At 42.3% G+C, this 15,701-nt stretch overlaps 1 protein-coding gene across 1 annotated transcript; it reads right to left on the reverse strand.

The window, feature by feature from the left end:
* Positions 1 to 1,355: 1,355 nt before the first annotated feature.
* LOC120820424 (trace amine-associated receptor 1-like) lies at positions 1,356 to 2,351 on the reverse strand. The gene has a single exon (XM_078092105.1). The coding sequence runs from the start codon at positions 2,349 to 2,351 to the stop codon at positions 1,356 to 1,358; it is 996 nt and encodes a 331-aa protein (XP_077948231.1).
* Positions 2,352 to 15,701: the final 13,350 nt, after the last annotated feature.

The raw sequence follows: 15,701 nt of genomic DNA on the forward strand, positions 1-15,701 counted from the left end.
CGTGGTGTTTTTGTGCAATCTGCTACCTTACCACTAGATGCAACTAAATCTCAAGTATTGACACATAAAAAAACAATAACACGCATATCTTTTTTTCTAGGTGCTATGTGTTATGGAATATTTCAATAAAAGCTCGGTAGAAGAGAATGATTTGTCTGATAAAACAGAGTCTTGATGGATGATCAAAGTTGCAAAAAGTCAATTTATTGCTTGCAAGCAGGAGGTCAAATACACAGGCACGTATCACGGTTCTCTGTGGAAATGGCGTCTCCGAGCAGTAAAAACGCTGAGTTTTTATACACATGTGAAGGACATTCTCCGTGCCAGTTAGGAGAAGCTGCAAAGCAGGTTGAGATAAGAACCCAGGTGAAGCTGAGGGTAGCACACACACACACAAGATCCTCCTCAGTGGCCGGTGCAAATCATTATTAATTGACATAAAGTAAAACGTGGATCCGGAACTTTTGTACCGAATAAGATATGAACCAAGGCCATGAACAGAAGTCCTTTGTTTTGAAGCTTCTATGAGATCGAGTCGACCGCCCTCCCTTCTCAGGGCACAGCTGCAAACTAACATTTTGTATCATGCTGCTCTTTGCACATCAGGGTCAAATACAGGACACTTGAGACACGGCTTTAGCACAAAACAATGTTATAATATATTTTACCATTACATTTGTTATGTTTGATTTTTTTTCATACCCTAACAGATTTTCAGTTTCATAAAGAATTATTATAATTATTATATTATAATTATTATAGTGTAGTGAATGTGACTGCATAATTCACCTTTGTTCTCGTTTTGTTGTACACGCAATTGCGACTGTTCCGGGATCGCGGTCCCTTTAAATGTTGTGTAATTTATGACGTAGAGACCCTTGCTTGTGAGGTTACAGGGCTGCGCCATCTTTAGAGTCAGTTGTTGTGGTAAAAATACACGAGACACGCTGGTGTTCTCAACTCGCGGAATTGCCTTTTATTCCAAACGCAACTTCCACAATAGATTATAATTGTTTAGTGTTTCATGACAGACTTAAATTACAATGGAAACTGAACTCTCTAGCTTGGTATGATTCAGGCTTTCTGGTTCTGTATCAGTCAACACATTTACATTTAAATTCACCTCAATTCAGATACAAACTAATAAGGCTTATTGTAACAGTAGTTCTGGCTTTTCATAGACCCACCGCAGAGTCTGACCAGAAATTAAATTATCTGTACAGTCACTGGAGCCTGTACAGGTCTTTGCTGTTACCTCTTTAAAGAATGATGGGAGCAACATTACACTTTTTTTAAACATTATTTCCATGAATTTATCTACGTATAGCTTCTTTTCGCTTCTTACTGGATTGAATTCATAATGTGAAAAGTGTTGTTTCTGAAATGTCAGCTTTAAACATGATACCCGAGGTGAATAATTTAAGTGCCTTCCTGAACCAACTATAAAAGAATGCATATATTAAAGGATTCACAGTAGAATTGAAGTAGCCCAACCATACAAGAGTTTTAAACAATGCTGGTGGTGTGGAGTAACTGATAAAGGGATCAACGATGTTACAGACAAAAAAAGGAGTCCAAAAAGAAAGAAACGCCCCCATTATGATGGCAAGTGTTTTGGTGGCTTTCTTCTGGCTAGTATTTGATATTCCTTCAGAGCACGTACGGCTTGCGATCTGTATGCTGTACAACTGTCTCCGTGCCACTAAGAAAATCTTAAGGTAAACGCTGAGCAATATTATTCCTGGAATATAAAAAGAAAGTACTGATGACATTATACTTGACAGTCCAGTCTGAAACAAAATACATTCTCCTTCACACACAATGTGGTTACTGTAGAATTCCTCAATCCCCCAGAAATTTAACTTGAGAAAAATCATTCCAAAACCAATGAGGCCTGAAATAGTCCAACTGAGCAGAATCATGATCAACACAACATTAACAGATATTTTTTCTCTGTATCGTAAAGGCTGGCAAATAGCATAGTGGCGGTCAATTGATATAAATAACAAATTTAGAATTGATGTTGTACACAACATGACATCAGAACTCATGTAGACTTTACAGAAGACGTCACCAAAATACCAGCAGGACTCTACACATTGAACCATACTGGGGAACATGACTAACAGCCCTAAAAGAAGGTCACATACAGCCAGAGAAGAAATCAAATAATTGGTCGGAGTATGAAGCTGCTTAAAATAGGCGATTGAAACAGTGACCAAAAGGTTGCCAAACACTGTTAGAACAACTATGACCCCTAGAATCATGTAGACGGTGATTTGTATGGGCAAAGAGTAGATGGTTCTCAGACATGATCCGTTTCTGGACTCGTAGCAGAGCACTGGCTCCATCTGTGTGAAGGGAGGCGAAAAAGATAAGATACATTTCTTTATTGAAAATAATGAATTTATAATAACTTATGCGTAAAAGATGAAAATTACTTTGTTAATTTGGCATGAACTTACTGCAACAGTCAAGTAATTCAAATCAAGTCCTTCTCTACCTGGCTTTGATAAAAACAGTTTAACAGGCTAATATAACTGCAGACATCACAAGACATTTCCATTTCCATTTCCATTCACATTTATCATCTCCATTTTCTATTTGTTCACTAGAAATCCAGAAATATGTGACAAATAACTACATTAGCTGAGGTAAAAAAAATACGAACCTTACTGTAAACTACAATGAATTAGGAAATTTAAATTATGTCAACTTGCCACAAAACAAGGTAAATGAGTAAATCAGTCTCCAACTAAAATAAGCCTTGGACGTTGTCTCTTGATAAACACATCAATATTATAATGGCTGTATGCTTGAAAGATAATGTTTAGCACTTTAAGTAATACTAAGCTATCAACCAAATAAACTCACTTAGAATAAATATTTCTAGTCAATGAATAAATTCATTAAAACACACAAGTATTAAGTAGCTCCTCAAATCATATTGAAACACAGTGGCAATCCAACACTTACCTTCCATAGTCAGCAGGACAGATATTGTATGCCATTTGCCTCAAAGTGTGCCTCATATGTGGTCAATTTGAGCTTGTACCTAATGAGTGCCCTGTCTCTCGAGCTTGTAAGTTCATGTGTAAATGAACAGACCCTAAGGGAGTAAGGGAAGGCATAGTGTCCCAATGGCTATTGTAATTGCTGAATATCCCTTCACAAAGCATTACATAATATTTAAAGATGAACGTGAATGCCATGCTGGATAAAGTACGAGCCATCAGATGGAACCTAGCATGCATTTGCAAACGATAAAACCTTGATAACGACCAATGTTGGTCACGGAGTTCCACAAGAATTTGTGCTTGGACCAATCCTTTAGGCCAGCGGTTCCCAAACTAAAGAATGCCGCGGCCCAATTTGAAATCTGAAAATCGTTCGCGGCCCACCCAAACCTTTAATCACAACTCTGATCAAAACATAATGATTAAATGACCTTAAGAATTTAACCAAAATCAAACATCCGCGAGCAAAAGTTCGTCTCCTCGAGGTATTTGCTCGCTTGCGAAACGTGAACTTTGTTGCTCGCGAGGAGAATCTCTGCTCGCGCTCGAAGGAGTTTTCTACGCGCTCGCTGTTGTTCTTTTTGACAGTAAGGTGGAGACGGTGCTTTCAGGGTCCGATCGATGCTGCGAGGTGCGTCCGCTTCCGCCGCCCCATGCCATCCACGCCTTAAATCTTCGGCCCCTTTTAGAATAACTTACGCCCGCTCAGCATCTCGCCATTGTAGACCGAGCTTTGTCATGTTTGGCAGAGCGCCTTGAGCGGATTATAAGGCACTGTCGTTTTTTGAGAAAATTAAAGCCTTTTAAGTGCGCCTTGGAGTGCGGAAAATGCGGTATATTTACGTTAATACTGCAAGAGGGCGCCCCGTTTGTTGAACAACGACAGGCGGACAAGAGCAGCCGTTTCGACCGAGAGCCTTTTTGTTTTATTAATCTGTCCGTTTAAATTGATTGTGTTTCATCAACTAATGTTTCACATAACTAATGTGCCGCATCATAAATATTTTTATATTAATTTCAAACTTTTAAAGATTGAAAATGAAAAAACTTTATTTATTTATTGTAAAAATGACCTCTCGCGGCCCACCTGCAGTACCTTCACGGCCCACACTTTGGGAATCGCTGCTTTAGGCAATTATACTCAGTAATTATGCATACAATACTTAATTATAATTTCAAAGACACCTCCCGTCTCAAAGTGATGATGAATTCATACAAGAAGGAGGGTCCAGTGAACCAAGAGGTTTGTACGAGGCAGGATACCGGTAAAGGTCTTGAAGCATGGTCAGCGTCATGGTCAGAGTTTTTTCTACTGAACGTACACAGTGCCATTGTCCAGGCTTTGATGATTGCCGGATTTGCTGAACTCTATTAGGGCCATATGCATAAAATCTTTTTGAGTCATTACAAATATAACCAAGCACAGCTTTGCTGTCCGTATAGAACTTGGTGGCATCCAACTTCAGGTCTAGCTCATCTTTGATTAGATCCAACATCTGTACTGCTAAAACAGTGGCACACAGCTCTAGCTCTAGAATTTTGGGCTCAGACTGGTGTGACTTTGCCTTTCTCATAATAAATCCTACTTCAACCAGCCCATTTTCTTGAACTGCTTTCAGGTATGCTACAGCACCGATGGCCTTGGAAGAGGCATCCAATAACAAACACAAATATTTGTGCACTGCTTTTGTAGGTGAGACAGCTGTGCATGTACGAGGAACATGAACCTGTTTTGATCCTTGAGAAAGCCCCTCCACGATTCCTACTTGCTGTGTTTATCTTCTGGAAGAGGTGCATCCCAGTCAGATAATTCCAAAATATGTTCCCTTATGATTGCTCTTCCCCGGATTGTGACAGATGCTAGCCATAACAGACTCCATTGTTTGGCCGTTGTTTCTTCACTCAGATCCATGTCCTTGATTGCTGAGGAAAAATCTAGGGTGGAAAGGCATCTGTAACTGGCAGACGGTTTGATGCAATTTTAGTTGTAAGCGTAATTTTTATTCTCCAAGTGATGCTTGTGTTCGCTTCAGCAAGTCGATTGCTTCCGTTTTGGATGGCAGGAATAACAAACCATCATCCATGTAAAAGTGCTTTTCCACATGTATCAGCCAGTATCAGCACCATGCGCCTTTGCTCCTTCTCTGATGGCTCTTCATAGAGACCCGCCCTCCTCTGACTCTGATTGGTTTGTTTCAGGTTCATGGCCAATCAAACCAACGATGGCAGCCAGTATTACACAATCACGGGCAGTATAGAACAGAATTCGGCAGGGATTATTTGCATGGAATACTGCATCCCGAAAATACGGGACAAACCCTGTTTTGATTCAAAACGGGAAGCGCTATTTTATTCTCAGATATGAGACGATTCCATGTTTTAAGGGACGGGTGGCAACCCTACCGCCATCCACCTGTGACGGTGAGGGCGCCTTGAAATTTTGAGGTGATGGACCAGGATCCATTGCTGAATCGTCATAGAGGCTATGACATTCTGAGTGTGGTGACGGGTGAGGCCCAGCCAGTCGGTCAGATCGCTGAGGGGGTGACTTTGGGGACGGGTGAGGCCCAGCCGGTCGGCCTCAGCCGTCCCCAAAGTCACCCCAAGGTCAGGTGGGTGAGGGGGTGACAGGTGAGGCCCAGCCAGTCGGTCAGAGGGGTGAGTGTGGGGAGGGGTGAGGCCCAGCCGGTCGGTCAGATAGCTGAGGGGGTGACTTTGGGGACGGGTGAGGCCCAGCCGGTCTAACAGGTAGGTGAGGGGGTGATTGTGGTGACAGGTGAGGCCCAGCCGGTCGGTCAAATGGCTGAGGGGGTGAGTGTGGGGACGGGTGAGGCCCAGCCGTTCGGTCAGATGGCTGAGGGGGGGGACTTTGGGGACGGGTGAGGCCCAGCCGGTCGGTCAGGGGGTGAGGGACTGAATGTCAGAGTGGATGGGGGGTTGAATGTAGCACAGCGGGCAGGTCTTGTGTGTGACAGAGTGAAAGAGGGGATGGGGGTCCAACAGGAAAGTGAAGGAGCTCGGGGGGCGCTCATTAGTGGTGGTGCTGTTCGAGGTGGAATCTTGGACAGCGAGGAGGATATGGAGGGGGGGACGAGGGCCAGCAGGGGAGGCTCTCAGGCAAAGGGGGGGAGCAGAGGGGAGACGGGGAGTCTGAGTCCTCTTCGGGCTGGGGCTCTGCCACCAGCATCTCCTCAGGTGGGACGGTCACCAGCAGGTACGGTACGGGGCAGGTGAAAGCGTTCCTGCTGGCCATCAAGAACGAGAGAGGAGTGAAGCTGGAGGACTACTTCTCCGACGTGGAGAAGTTTGCTCGCTCCGCTCGACATGGCGGCACCAAGAAGGGTGCTGTAGAGTACACCCAGCAGGAGGTCATCAAACTGAGGAAGATCCTCCTCAAGATCAACAGGGAAGGGGGGAGCAATGCCGGGACTGGGTGAGGCGTCCGGCCGGCTGAGGAGGATCCTGAGCGGGGGTGCGGCCCACTGACTGAGAAGGAGAACGGCGGAGTCCAGATCGACCAATAGATTATATTGATTATACTATATATATTTATATTATATACCTGCTATATTGTCTACTTATTGAAATTGTTTCATGTAAAATAAAGGTTTTCTAAAAATCAAATCTCTCTCTCTCTCTCGCACCGTCGCGCACTGCGCGTTAAATGAACGACAATAATAAAACAAATGCTGAGTGCTGATCAAGAGTTGATCAAGCTGATCAAGCAGTTTAAGGTCGCGATTCTTGTCCCAAACATGGCAGGCTTTATTCATTGATTGAAACTGAAGTTTTACAGTACTGACATTGGACGCTCCGAGCGAGCTGTGGTGTAAACACAGAACTTTCCCTTGGGATAAAACGGCAAATAATCAAACCAATGCATGAAGCTGTTGTAGCCTATCTGGTCTATTTTATTCATGCAATATATAGTCAGTAGTCAGGCGCGTGCCCGCCCGATAAGCAGACAGTTGCGCCGCGGTTTTTTTTTTTTTAACATTCGAATAGTTGTTTTTAACAACTATTCGAATATAGAATATTCGTTGACAGCCCTACTGGCTAATCGTCAAATTGGTACAGTTCTGAGTTGATCAGATCTCATTGTGCTAAATACTGGACTAGAGGTTCAGATGTTGTGCTAGGTGGAGGAAACTGTGATGAGACATATGGCTGAGCATTTACATTAATGTGTGGATGCCATGTTATGGAGCTGACGTTTGATTCTGCATGGAATGAGGAAACCAGAAGTAAGACGGAGTGGAAGAAGAGTCTAAAGATTGGTTTGTGATTTAAAATAGTAACTGGTACGTTCAACCCTTTCTCATTCAGATCTGCTGTTTACAACTGCGTCCTGCGCCCTTTTAGCCCTTTCCGGCACCTCTGCCTCCACTATGGCTCCTTAAGCTTCTCATTGTAGTATCAGCACTTCGTACTCTGTGTCCAATTTTATTGCATTCAGCTGATTTTGAAAATGGAAACGGCTCTTTTGCAGCTTTTTCCATTTTCAGTATTCTCTCTTGGTGAGTGCTACGTCCCCTTTTTGTCTTTTATTAGAGGCGGTGTGGGGAATTACACCAAATCGAAGCAAATTATTTCCAAGTCACCACACAGACGCGTCTGGTCAGTGTCAGGTAGATGCACAAAAACTCACCATTCTGATATCTTTTCACCGCAAATGAGTCAGAAAATTTCAAATTGATCAGGATTAAACTCTGAGGATTTTCTTTGTATTGATGCAAAGCCCATAGTTGTAGGGGCTTGTAATCTAAAGTTTTGTCTTTCCTATTGTTAATCACATATTACAATAACAAGTTATTTTCATTTCTGCCTAGAGTAATAACTAAGGCAACATAAACACCCTTTAGAAGTGATGGTCTTGAGGGAAAGCAGGTTGATGTCAGACTTCACACACCTCCAGACCGGGAACTCATTACCGCAGTCTGCATTCTGACACCTCCTCAACAGGGGAGCTCATTATTTTCATAAATGTGGGAGAACCTGTTGCTGTCGCTAAAAACAACACTTAACTACGAAAGGAAATATGATAGACAAGTTAACCTGTCTTTTTTGTATATTTCAAGCAATGTTTTGGTTTTAACCCCAGAATTAATCCCGGAACTGGTAAGGGATATGGTCACAGCAGGTTTATTCCCAGTACACTGTAAAAAAGGATTTGAACAATAAGTCATAGTAACTTCCTTCTGTTATTTACTCCAACTTACTGATGATTTATACAATTTCAACTCAGGTTTTTAAGCCACAAATTGTAAATTTCAACATTGGTGAGATGAGTGAATCCATCAAAAATATCATTCAATCGAGTTAGTAAATGTAAAGAAAGTTGTTGTGATGTTAATATATTTTCGTTAAATGCATGACACTAAGGTTAGTTTAACGCAGTTGTTCCAATATGGCAAATAGTAGTGTTAAAGTAGCAATAGCTAACTTAAGCTTTCAACAGTTGAGCTGCGTAAATCCTGATAACCGAACCCAGACACAATAGAAAGGTGGTTGAAAAATAGTACGTCAAGTCCTATCAATATTAATGTTTCACGAGACATTTAGAAAATTATAATTGAATCAAGCCAAGTTCATGTAATGTTTTATGTAGCTTAGTAACAGGGCTGTGGTCAGTTTATGGACTACTTTTGTTGTGGCTAAAATGTCTGCAGCTAACGCTAGTTAGGGACCTAACGTTAAGTAACTGTGCACATGGCGTATGTGAGGGGAATTAAGTTTGCCACTGGCATGCTCATGAATTTTAGTCAGGCATCCTTCTGCGTCTGTACGCACCGTTGTGTCGACGCACTCGTTTCAATTCATGGTTCTAAAGGCTAGCTAAAGAGCCACGTCTTTGTGTGTGGAAGTCGTTGGTTTGTTTATTTATTTATCATAGACTTTATTGCCTTGTGCATCACCACTGTTGCTTTTCAGCGCGGACACATTTGTCCCGTATTTTCCTCCACAACTTTGGGCACCCCTCAACCGGCAAACCCACGTTTGCGGCAATCTCCCTCCATGAAGGAGGCCATCCGCGCCTCCTTATAATTATAGTCTGCCAATGACGGGTCGTATAAGTGGTCATATTTACGGATTTCTTCCGACAAAAGCTCTTCAATGTGATCCGTTCTCTCGTAAAAATTCTTCGTTTTAATAATGGCGGTATTGTGCTATGAAACCGGAAATGTGAGACTCCGTAAAGGATGTAGTTAGCAGACCAATCACAGCCTTGCGGGCTGCAGGAAGCTTGCATAGATTTTGACGCAAGCCTAGAAAATTTGGTCGACACACGCAAAGGAGGTGTGAAAAGGCACGCAAGGGGTGTGCAAGGGGCTCTTGCGTCTGCGTGTCCTTGATTCTCTCTGAAAACGCAGAAGCATAAACTAGAGAGAATGCCCAACGGGGTGGGGGGTAGTTGTTTCGAGCGGATGCACGCTCTCTGTCCGCTGGTGTGCGAACATACACATATATATGATAGGTTAGCTTGTTTATCATATTATCTTTCTCTGTCTTTTTTTTGTATATTTCAATCAATGTTTGGGTTTTAACTTATAGTCAGTATTAACTATGCAATTATGTATGTATGCATGTGTAACCTCTCCTGACTCCAGAATTAAATAATCTCCCGGAGCTGGTAAGGCTCGTGGTCACAGCAGATTTATTACCCATAGTAGAATGTGCATCACTTATGGACAATGGCGCATGCTTAACTTTAACTTTCAGGTTCACATTTGTTTTTCAAATGAACAAAACTTTTGATCTGGATTTGGCTCCATATAGCTGTGGTACTTCTGCCTAAAGTGGCGGCCTGTCCAGGATTTCTTCGTTAAGTGGAACTCTTCTCATTTGTGCAATGTTGTGAAACAAATGCAGGCAGATATTATATTGCAGGCCTGCTTCGGCTCCACACGAAGATAATTCAGGCAGGCAAATCTACGTTTTAGAACACCATTGATTCTCTCCATTGTTCCCCTTCTTGCGCTGTGTGAATTGTTGTACCTCTGCTGTGAGTCACATGTGATGTAGCAAAGCCATAAGCCAACATAGAAGTGGGTAGCCACTGTCACCTTCCTCATTATCGGGAAATCTCACATACTGATGAATTAGACCAGCCAGGGATGATGCCACTGAATGCATTATGTGTTCCACTGCAGACTTTGTCATAGACAGGCCATCTGCAATAACTTCATAAAAAGATCCACAAACAAAGAAACGTAGGGCAATAAGCACCTGCTCCTCCACAGTTAAGGCATGACTACTTCTAGTAGGACGTTGTAGATGTGGGCGAAGAATATTACATATATACAAAATGTCTTCTATTCTAAATCTATAACATGCATAAAGCTCATCAATTGAGTACTGCTCAATAAGATTAGCTCGTTGGACATACTGACGAGGCTTTCATCGTCTCTGACGGTGCTGCAGAACATGTCAGGTTGCAGATGCAAAGGTCATTGACCTTAACAAGCCCAGTTTTGAAGTCTGTGACCTGTGCTTTCAATTTAGCTTTATGGTATCAAAGGCCTTTCGAGTGACAGCGAGATCCTCCTTGTGGCAGTGGCAAGTGGGTGGCAACTTTGTGGCAGGCAGCGGCAATCGCCAGTAAATCAGTCGGCGTCACGACGGCACGCTGGGTGGGAGGAGCCAATTTTTCCCAGAAACAACTGTTATTTGTACGACAGGTCAGCTGCTGTAAATATTTAATTTTATTTAATTTTATTTAATTTTATTTGAGACACGTGAGCCCCCGTCTTCTTATTACAGAGGCTAATTTTAGGTTTGGACCGGCGGGTTCCGTGTAGGGGGTGGGGCTCTCAAGTTTGATGCCACCCACTTGCCACTGCCACAAGGAGGATCTCGGCCTTACTGGGCCTTTCTTAGTGAAAGGGCTTTCTCAGACAACATGGAGAAGAACAGAGGAAGCAATTTCACCACAGCAGAGACAACAGCACTTCTGGAGGGTGTTGGTGCAAATTATCACGCCCTTTTTGGAGCTTTGGCCCTGGACCGAGTTCTCTGTCATCCAAACTTAAAAATGAAATATGGGCTGACATAACAAAGCCAGTTGATGCCACTGGTAGTGGCCAACGGCAGAATGTGGAACAGGTTCGGCTTAGGTCGAAAAAACTAAAGCAGAAGGACCAATCAGACGCAAAAAAAAAAAAAACAGCAAACAAGGCCATAAAACGTGAGAAATTCACAGAAACTGTTTTGGACGTGAGAGTTCTCAAGCCTTGTTGTTTGGTATACAGCCGGCTGGTACCGGGGAATCAATTGACCCCAATGAACCATTGAACCTGTCGGCTGAAGTGATCACACTCAGAGAGAGCCCTGCTCTTCAAATGCAATGCAAGTCGGAGCCCTGTCTTAGAAGAGGTGGAGAATCCACCAGCACCACCACCATAAGTGCAAAAGGCAAGCTGTGAAAGGGGATGCCTAGACTAATTTATTAAAGGTGGAAACGGAACGGGCTCAGCAACAAATAATTCTCACAAATGAACAAATTAATTTAGCAGGGTCAGGTTAATCTAAGAATTCAGTTGCTGGAAAAACAGTTAAAAGATTAATGAAATGTACTTGATGACACTTAGTGTAGCTGTCGCAATAATGTTTTTCTTTCATAATTTTGTGTTATTTTGAGTTTGTAATGTTTGAGTTCGTAAGCAATAGCCTATTGTAAATTCTGTGTTGCACTTCTGACGCCGATTGGTTAGAGCAGTTGCGCCCAACCACTCGATCGCGGTCTACCAGTCGATCGCGGGCTGAGTTGCAGTTGATCACGAGGGGGGGGGGGGGGGGGGGGGTGCAGACAAACACCGACGACACGCTTTCTGCTCCGCTGATGGGAGCGCGCGGACGTATCCGCGCAGCGCAATACCGAGCGCGTTGTAAACGTGTCCATGGACAGGAAAGGGAACCTTACATTACTGTTGTGTTCTGGCCTCCCCTCTCCCCTCTTTTTCAATGGTAGTCTCCCAATTTGTTTGGCGTGAGAAATCGGAGGTGTGGCGTGAGAGCGTGTGAAACCGATCAAATGCGTGAGTCTCACTCTCACTCTTCAACCTGGATAGCTGTGCTGTTGAGAATGAGATCCTCACACTGAAGAATGACATTGAAATCCAGAGCAGCACCTGACATGAATGTCCAATTGGAATCTAATGCAGAAAGAGAAGTACCCCAACCTCAGACAAACTGCAGAGAATTTGACTGCACTTTTTAGATCAACATATTTGTGTGAGTCTGCCTTTTCACATATGAAAATCATCAAGTCAAAATACAGATCCACCATGACTGATGAGCACCTTGCAGTCTGCTTACGGCTGGCACTCAGCTCTTACTGTCCGGACTATGAGAGACTAGCTTCCTCCTCTCAGTGCCAGAAAAGGTAGAGAAATGCCACTTTTCCAACTTGAATTAGTTCTTATAAAAGTTCAAAGAATTAGGCATTGTATTATTTGGGTTGTTTGTCTGTCGTGTTGTTACGGGCCAGTCCTAGGCCTACTTGTGCTTATTCTTTGCAAATTCACATTATATTACTTCAATAAATGTATCATGATTGTTAAAACTGTATCTATGTGTCAGAAAACAGTGTCCTATATAGGTGCGCAATAAATTGTGGCTACGCTACGGATTTCGATATGGCTTGGTAGATCTCGATACACTATCAACTTTAAAAGTAGATCTTGGTTCAAAAAAGGTTGGGCACCCTTGGGTTAGAGCATTGCTGTAAACAGCGTGCATGTTAATCATGTGCTTAATTGGTAAAATGGCTCAGGTGCTGCCGGATGACTATGTTGATGTGTATTAATTGTTTTGGTGACGTTGTATGTTGTTTTTACTTCAGTTTTTCACGGTGTTTGCTGAAAAAGAAAGGAACGTGCAAAAATAACCATTGATCAAACAGCAGTGAAGCCTAGCTACTGTATCAAACAAATAACTTTGGGAGCAGTTACACTTAGACTGTTCAAACCTTTACATGTAATCCTAATTTTCAGGATTAAATTGATCCAGATTCCCCACTAAAGTTTTGTTTTTAATCCAGTTCAAAGGCAGGATTGGATTCCTGAATCTGAATCTTCAGGATCAGATTTGATCAGGTTTTTAGGATCTGATCAGGATTTAATCCAGTCAAGAAGGATTAATCCTGTATGATCCTTTTGAAATTCCGGCCCCAGGGGCCGGTTTTTCAAAAGTAATCTGATCAGATTACGGCCATCGGATTGGATCAAATCGTGAAAACGGATATTTCAAAAAACCAAAAAGGAAGAAATTGGATTGGATCACGTAATTTAATCTTGTTGTTGATCCGGATCAAACCCTGAATTTGGGTTTTTCAAACTTTTTGGTAGGATTGGGATAAATTTGATCCCAATAATCAGGATTAAACTGATCCCAGCAGGAGGATGGATATCAGTGATAGGACTAGGTAACTAGGTAACTAAAATAATACAACATTTATATCATGCATTTTACAGTATTTATATTTATTCATCAATTTCACTTGAATTGTTCAACAGGAAGTACATAAAGTAGGTAGGCTTTGTAGGCTAGCAACCTTTCAGTGCAGCAAATTATAAATTATAAATATTTCGGCCCCATAAAATAGTCTACCAAATAGCTGTCAATATTGAACTCAAATAATAAATTTGGTCTTTGTTCATTAAACATTAATCACACTGACACAATCATCAGTCATGGACTTATCAAAATAGTGTCTAACAATGGCATCTCTTGGTCGTCCAGTCGGGCCCTCATTCTGCCAGAATGCCAGAGGTTGGTCAATGTCTCAAATGGGCTCTGGTGCATCAGGGACGTCATCACAGAGAGGGACTTTGCACCTGGTCGCGATGTTGTGTAGGACAATGCAAGCAAGTATTATGTTGCATGTTTTCTGTGGTTCCACTCTCAAGTAGTTAAGGCATGCAAAGCGCCTCTTCAGAACTCCATTTAAGCGCTCCATGGTGCATCTTGTTTTGCAATGAGCAGTGTTGAAGCGTGCCTGCTCAGGCGTGTTTGCAACCAGAAAAGGGGTCATCAGCCATGGTAGAAGAGGGTAGGCACTGTCTACTAATATGATACCATTTGGTCGGTTGGTTTGGAGCTCTCTATATAGATCCCTCAGGATGCGCGCATCATGGACAGACGCAGGCCACTTCACAACGCAGTTTGTGATGAGGAGCTCAGCGTTGCCCACAAGTTGAACGTTGATGCTGTGTCTCCCCTTTCGGTTTACAAACTCCCACTCATTCTCATGAGGCGCTTGTATGCGCACATGGGTGCAGTCGATTGCTCCAATAATATTGGGCATATTCCCCAAAAGAAAAAAATTCTGCTTGGACTGGATGATCTGGTCATCCTTCGGAAATTAAACAAATTCATTAATCAGGCTGGCCAGTGCAGCCATTGCTTGTAAAAGAGTTAAGCTGCCGTATATAAGTTTTTGGATTTCTAGTTTTGTGGCAGCTTGGCAATCCTCTGACCAGAAAGAAATAAAGTATCCTTCATTGATCCCCTTGGAAAATTGTTTTCTGCATTAAACGAGCAGTGTGTAAATTCAAAGAGATTCAAAGATTTTTATTGTCAGTTACACACGCCCTGTGTATTGAAATTCTTGTGCTTGCCTTTTCTGGAAAGCTGACCAATTTTGAAATAAAAATAAAAATACAATATTTACATAAATGTACGTGAAATAAAAATAAAAATGAGGTAAGGATAAGGCAGAAATGAGGTAAGGAGGAAAAGTGCAAAACTGAGCAGGTTGTAAAAGAAAAACTTAAATTAGATGAAATGTGTGCAATATAAATATAAATTAACAGTACAGTTGAATTTGAATTTACAGTTAAATGACCAATGTGCTGCAGTAAAGGCCGTCCAGGGAGCAGTTTGGGGTTAGGTGTCTTGCTGAGGACAGTTCGACACGTGACAATAGGAGAAATAGGCAAAAGTAAGTGGCACTCCAAGACAAACAAAACAACATGCACAACATGCTCAGCAAACCCAATACATGTATTAAATATATTTATAAAAATAAAACCCCACTCAGGTCAACAAAAAACAAGAGCCAGCTCGGCAGCCTCTTGTTGACTGCGGATCGAGAACCACATGGCTGCTATATTGAGCTGCCACAGATTTCCACTGCCACCCACCATCCAAGTAATATTCATTTTAGCTGAACAGATTTCATTTGAGTTTAAAAGAACCAGAAAATGTTCTTCTCTCAAATGTTCCGGAGGAGAAGCGTATCTTCCTAAATTAAATGGAATAAGAAGTAATTTATCTTCTCTGGATCTGTACTCACTCTACTTTACTCTATATCAGGAGTCTCAAATTACCTGGGGGCCGCTGGAGGCGGTGTTTGGGTGCGGCTGGGCCAGCGGTATTCCACAAAAAAAACTTTGCTGAAAAAATCCAAACTTCTCAAATGTCATTACTAACAGTTATTTAACTTCAACGGGTTTCTGAACATGAATAGAATATTGTAGAACATGAAGGGTTCTTCTGAACATGGCTTCTCTTGCCTACTTCTTTCTGCCAGAGACCTGGCAGCGCTTCCTCTCACAAGCCACATTTGGCTTGAGGGTTGTTGACTTGCCTGCGTTCCGGGACTTATTTGTGCAGATCCGGTACTTCTCGTATAAAAAGAAAAATGAATATTAAAAAGAGTTTTTAAAGAAATTATTAAAATAA

Source organism: Gasterosteus aculeatus, chromosome 1, assembly GCF_964276395.1.
Source record: "Gasterosteus aculeatus chromosome 1, fGasAcu3.hap1.1, whole genome shotgun sequence".
NCBI classification, from domain to species: domain Eukaryota; kingdom Metazoa; phylum Chordata; class Actinopteri; order Perciformes; family Gasterosteidae; genus Gasterosteus; species Gasterosteus aculeatus.

Bases quoted from the DNA above. Each gene is read 5' to 3' on its own strand.
- LOC120820424 (XM_078092105.1), bottom strand. From the start codon at position 2,351: ATGGAGCCAGTGCTCTGCTACGAGTCCAGAAACGGATCATGTCTGAGA.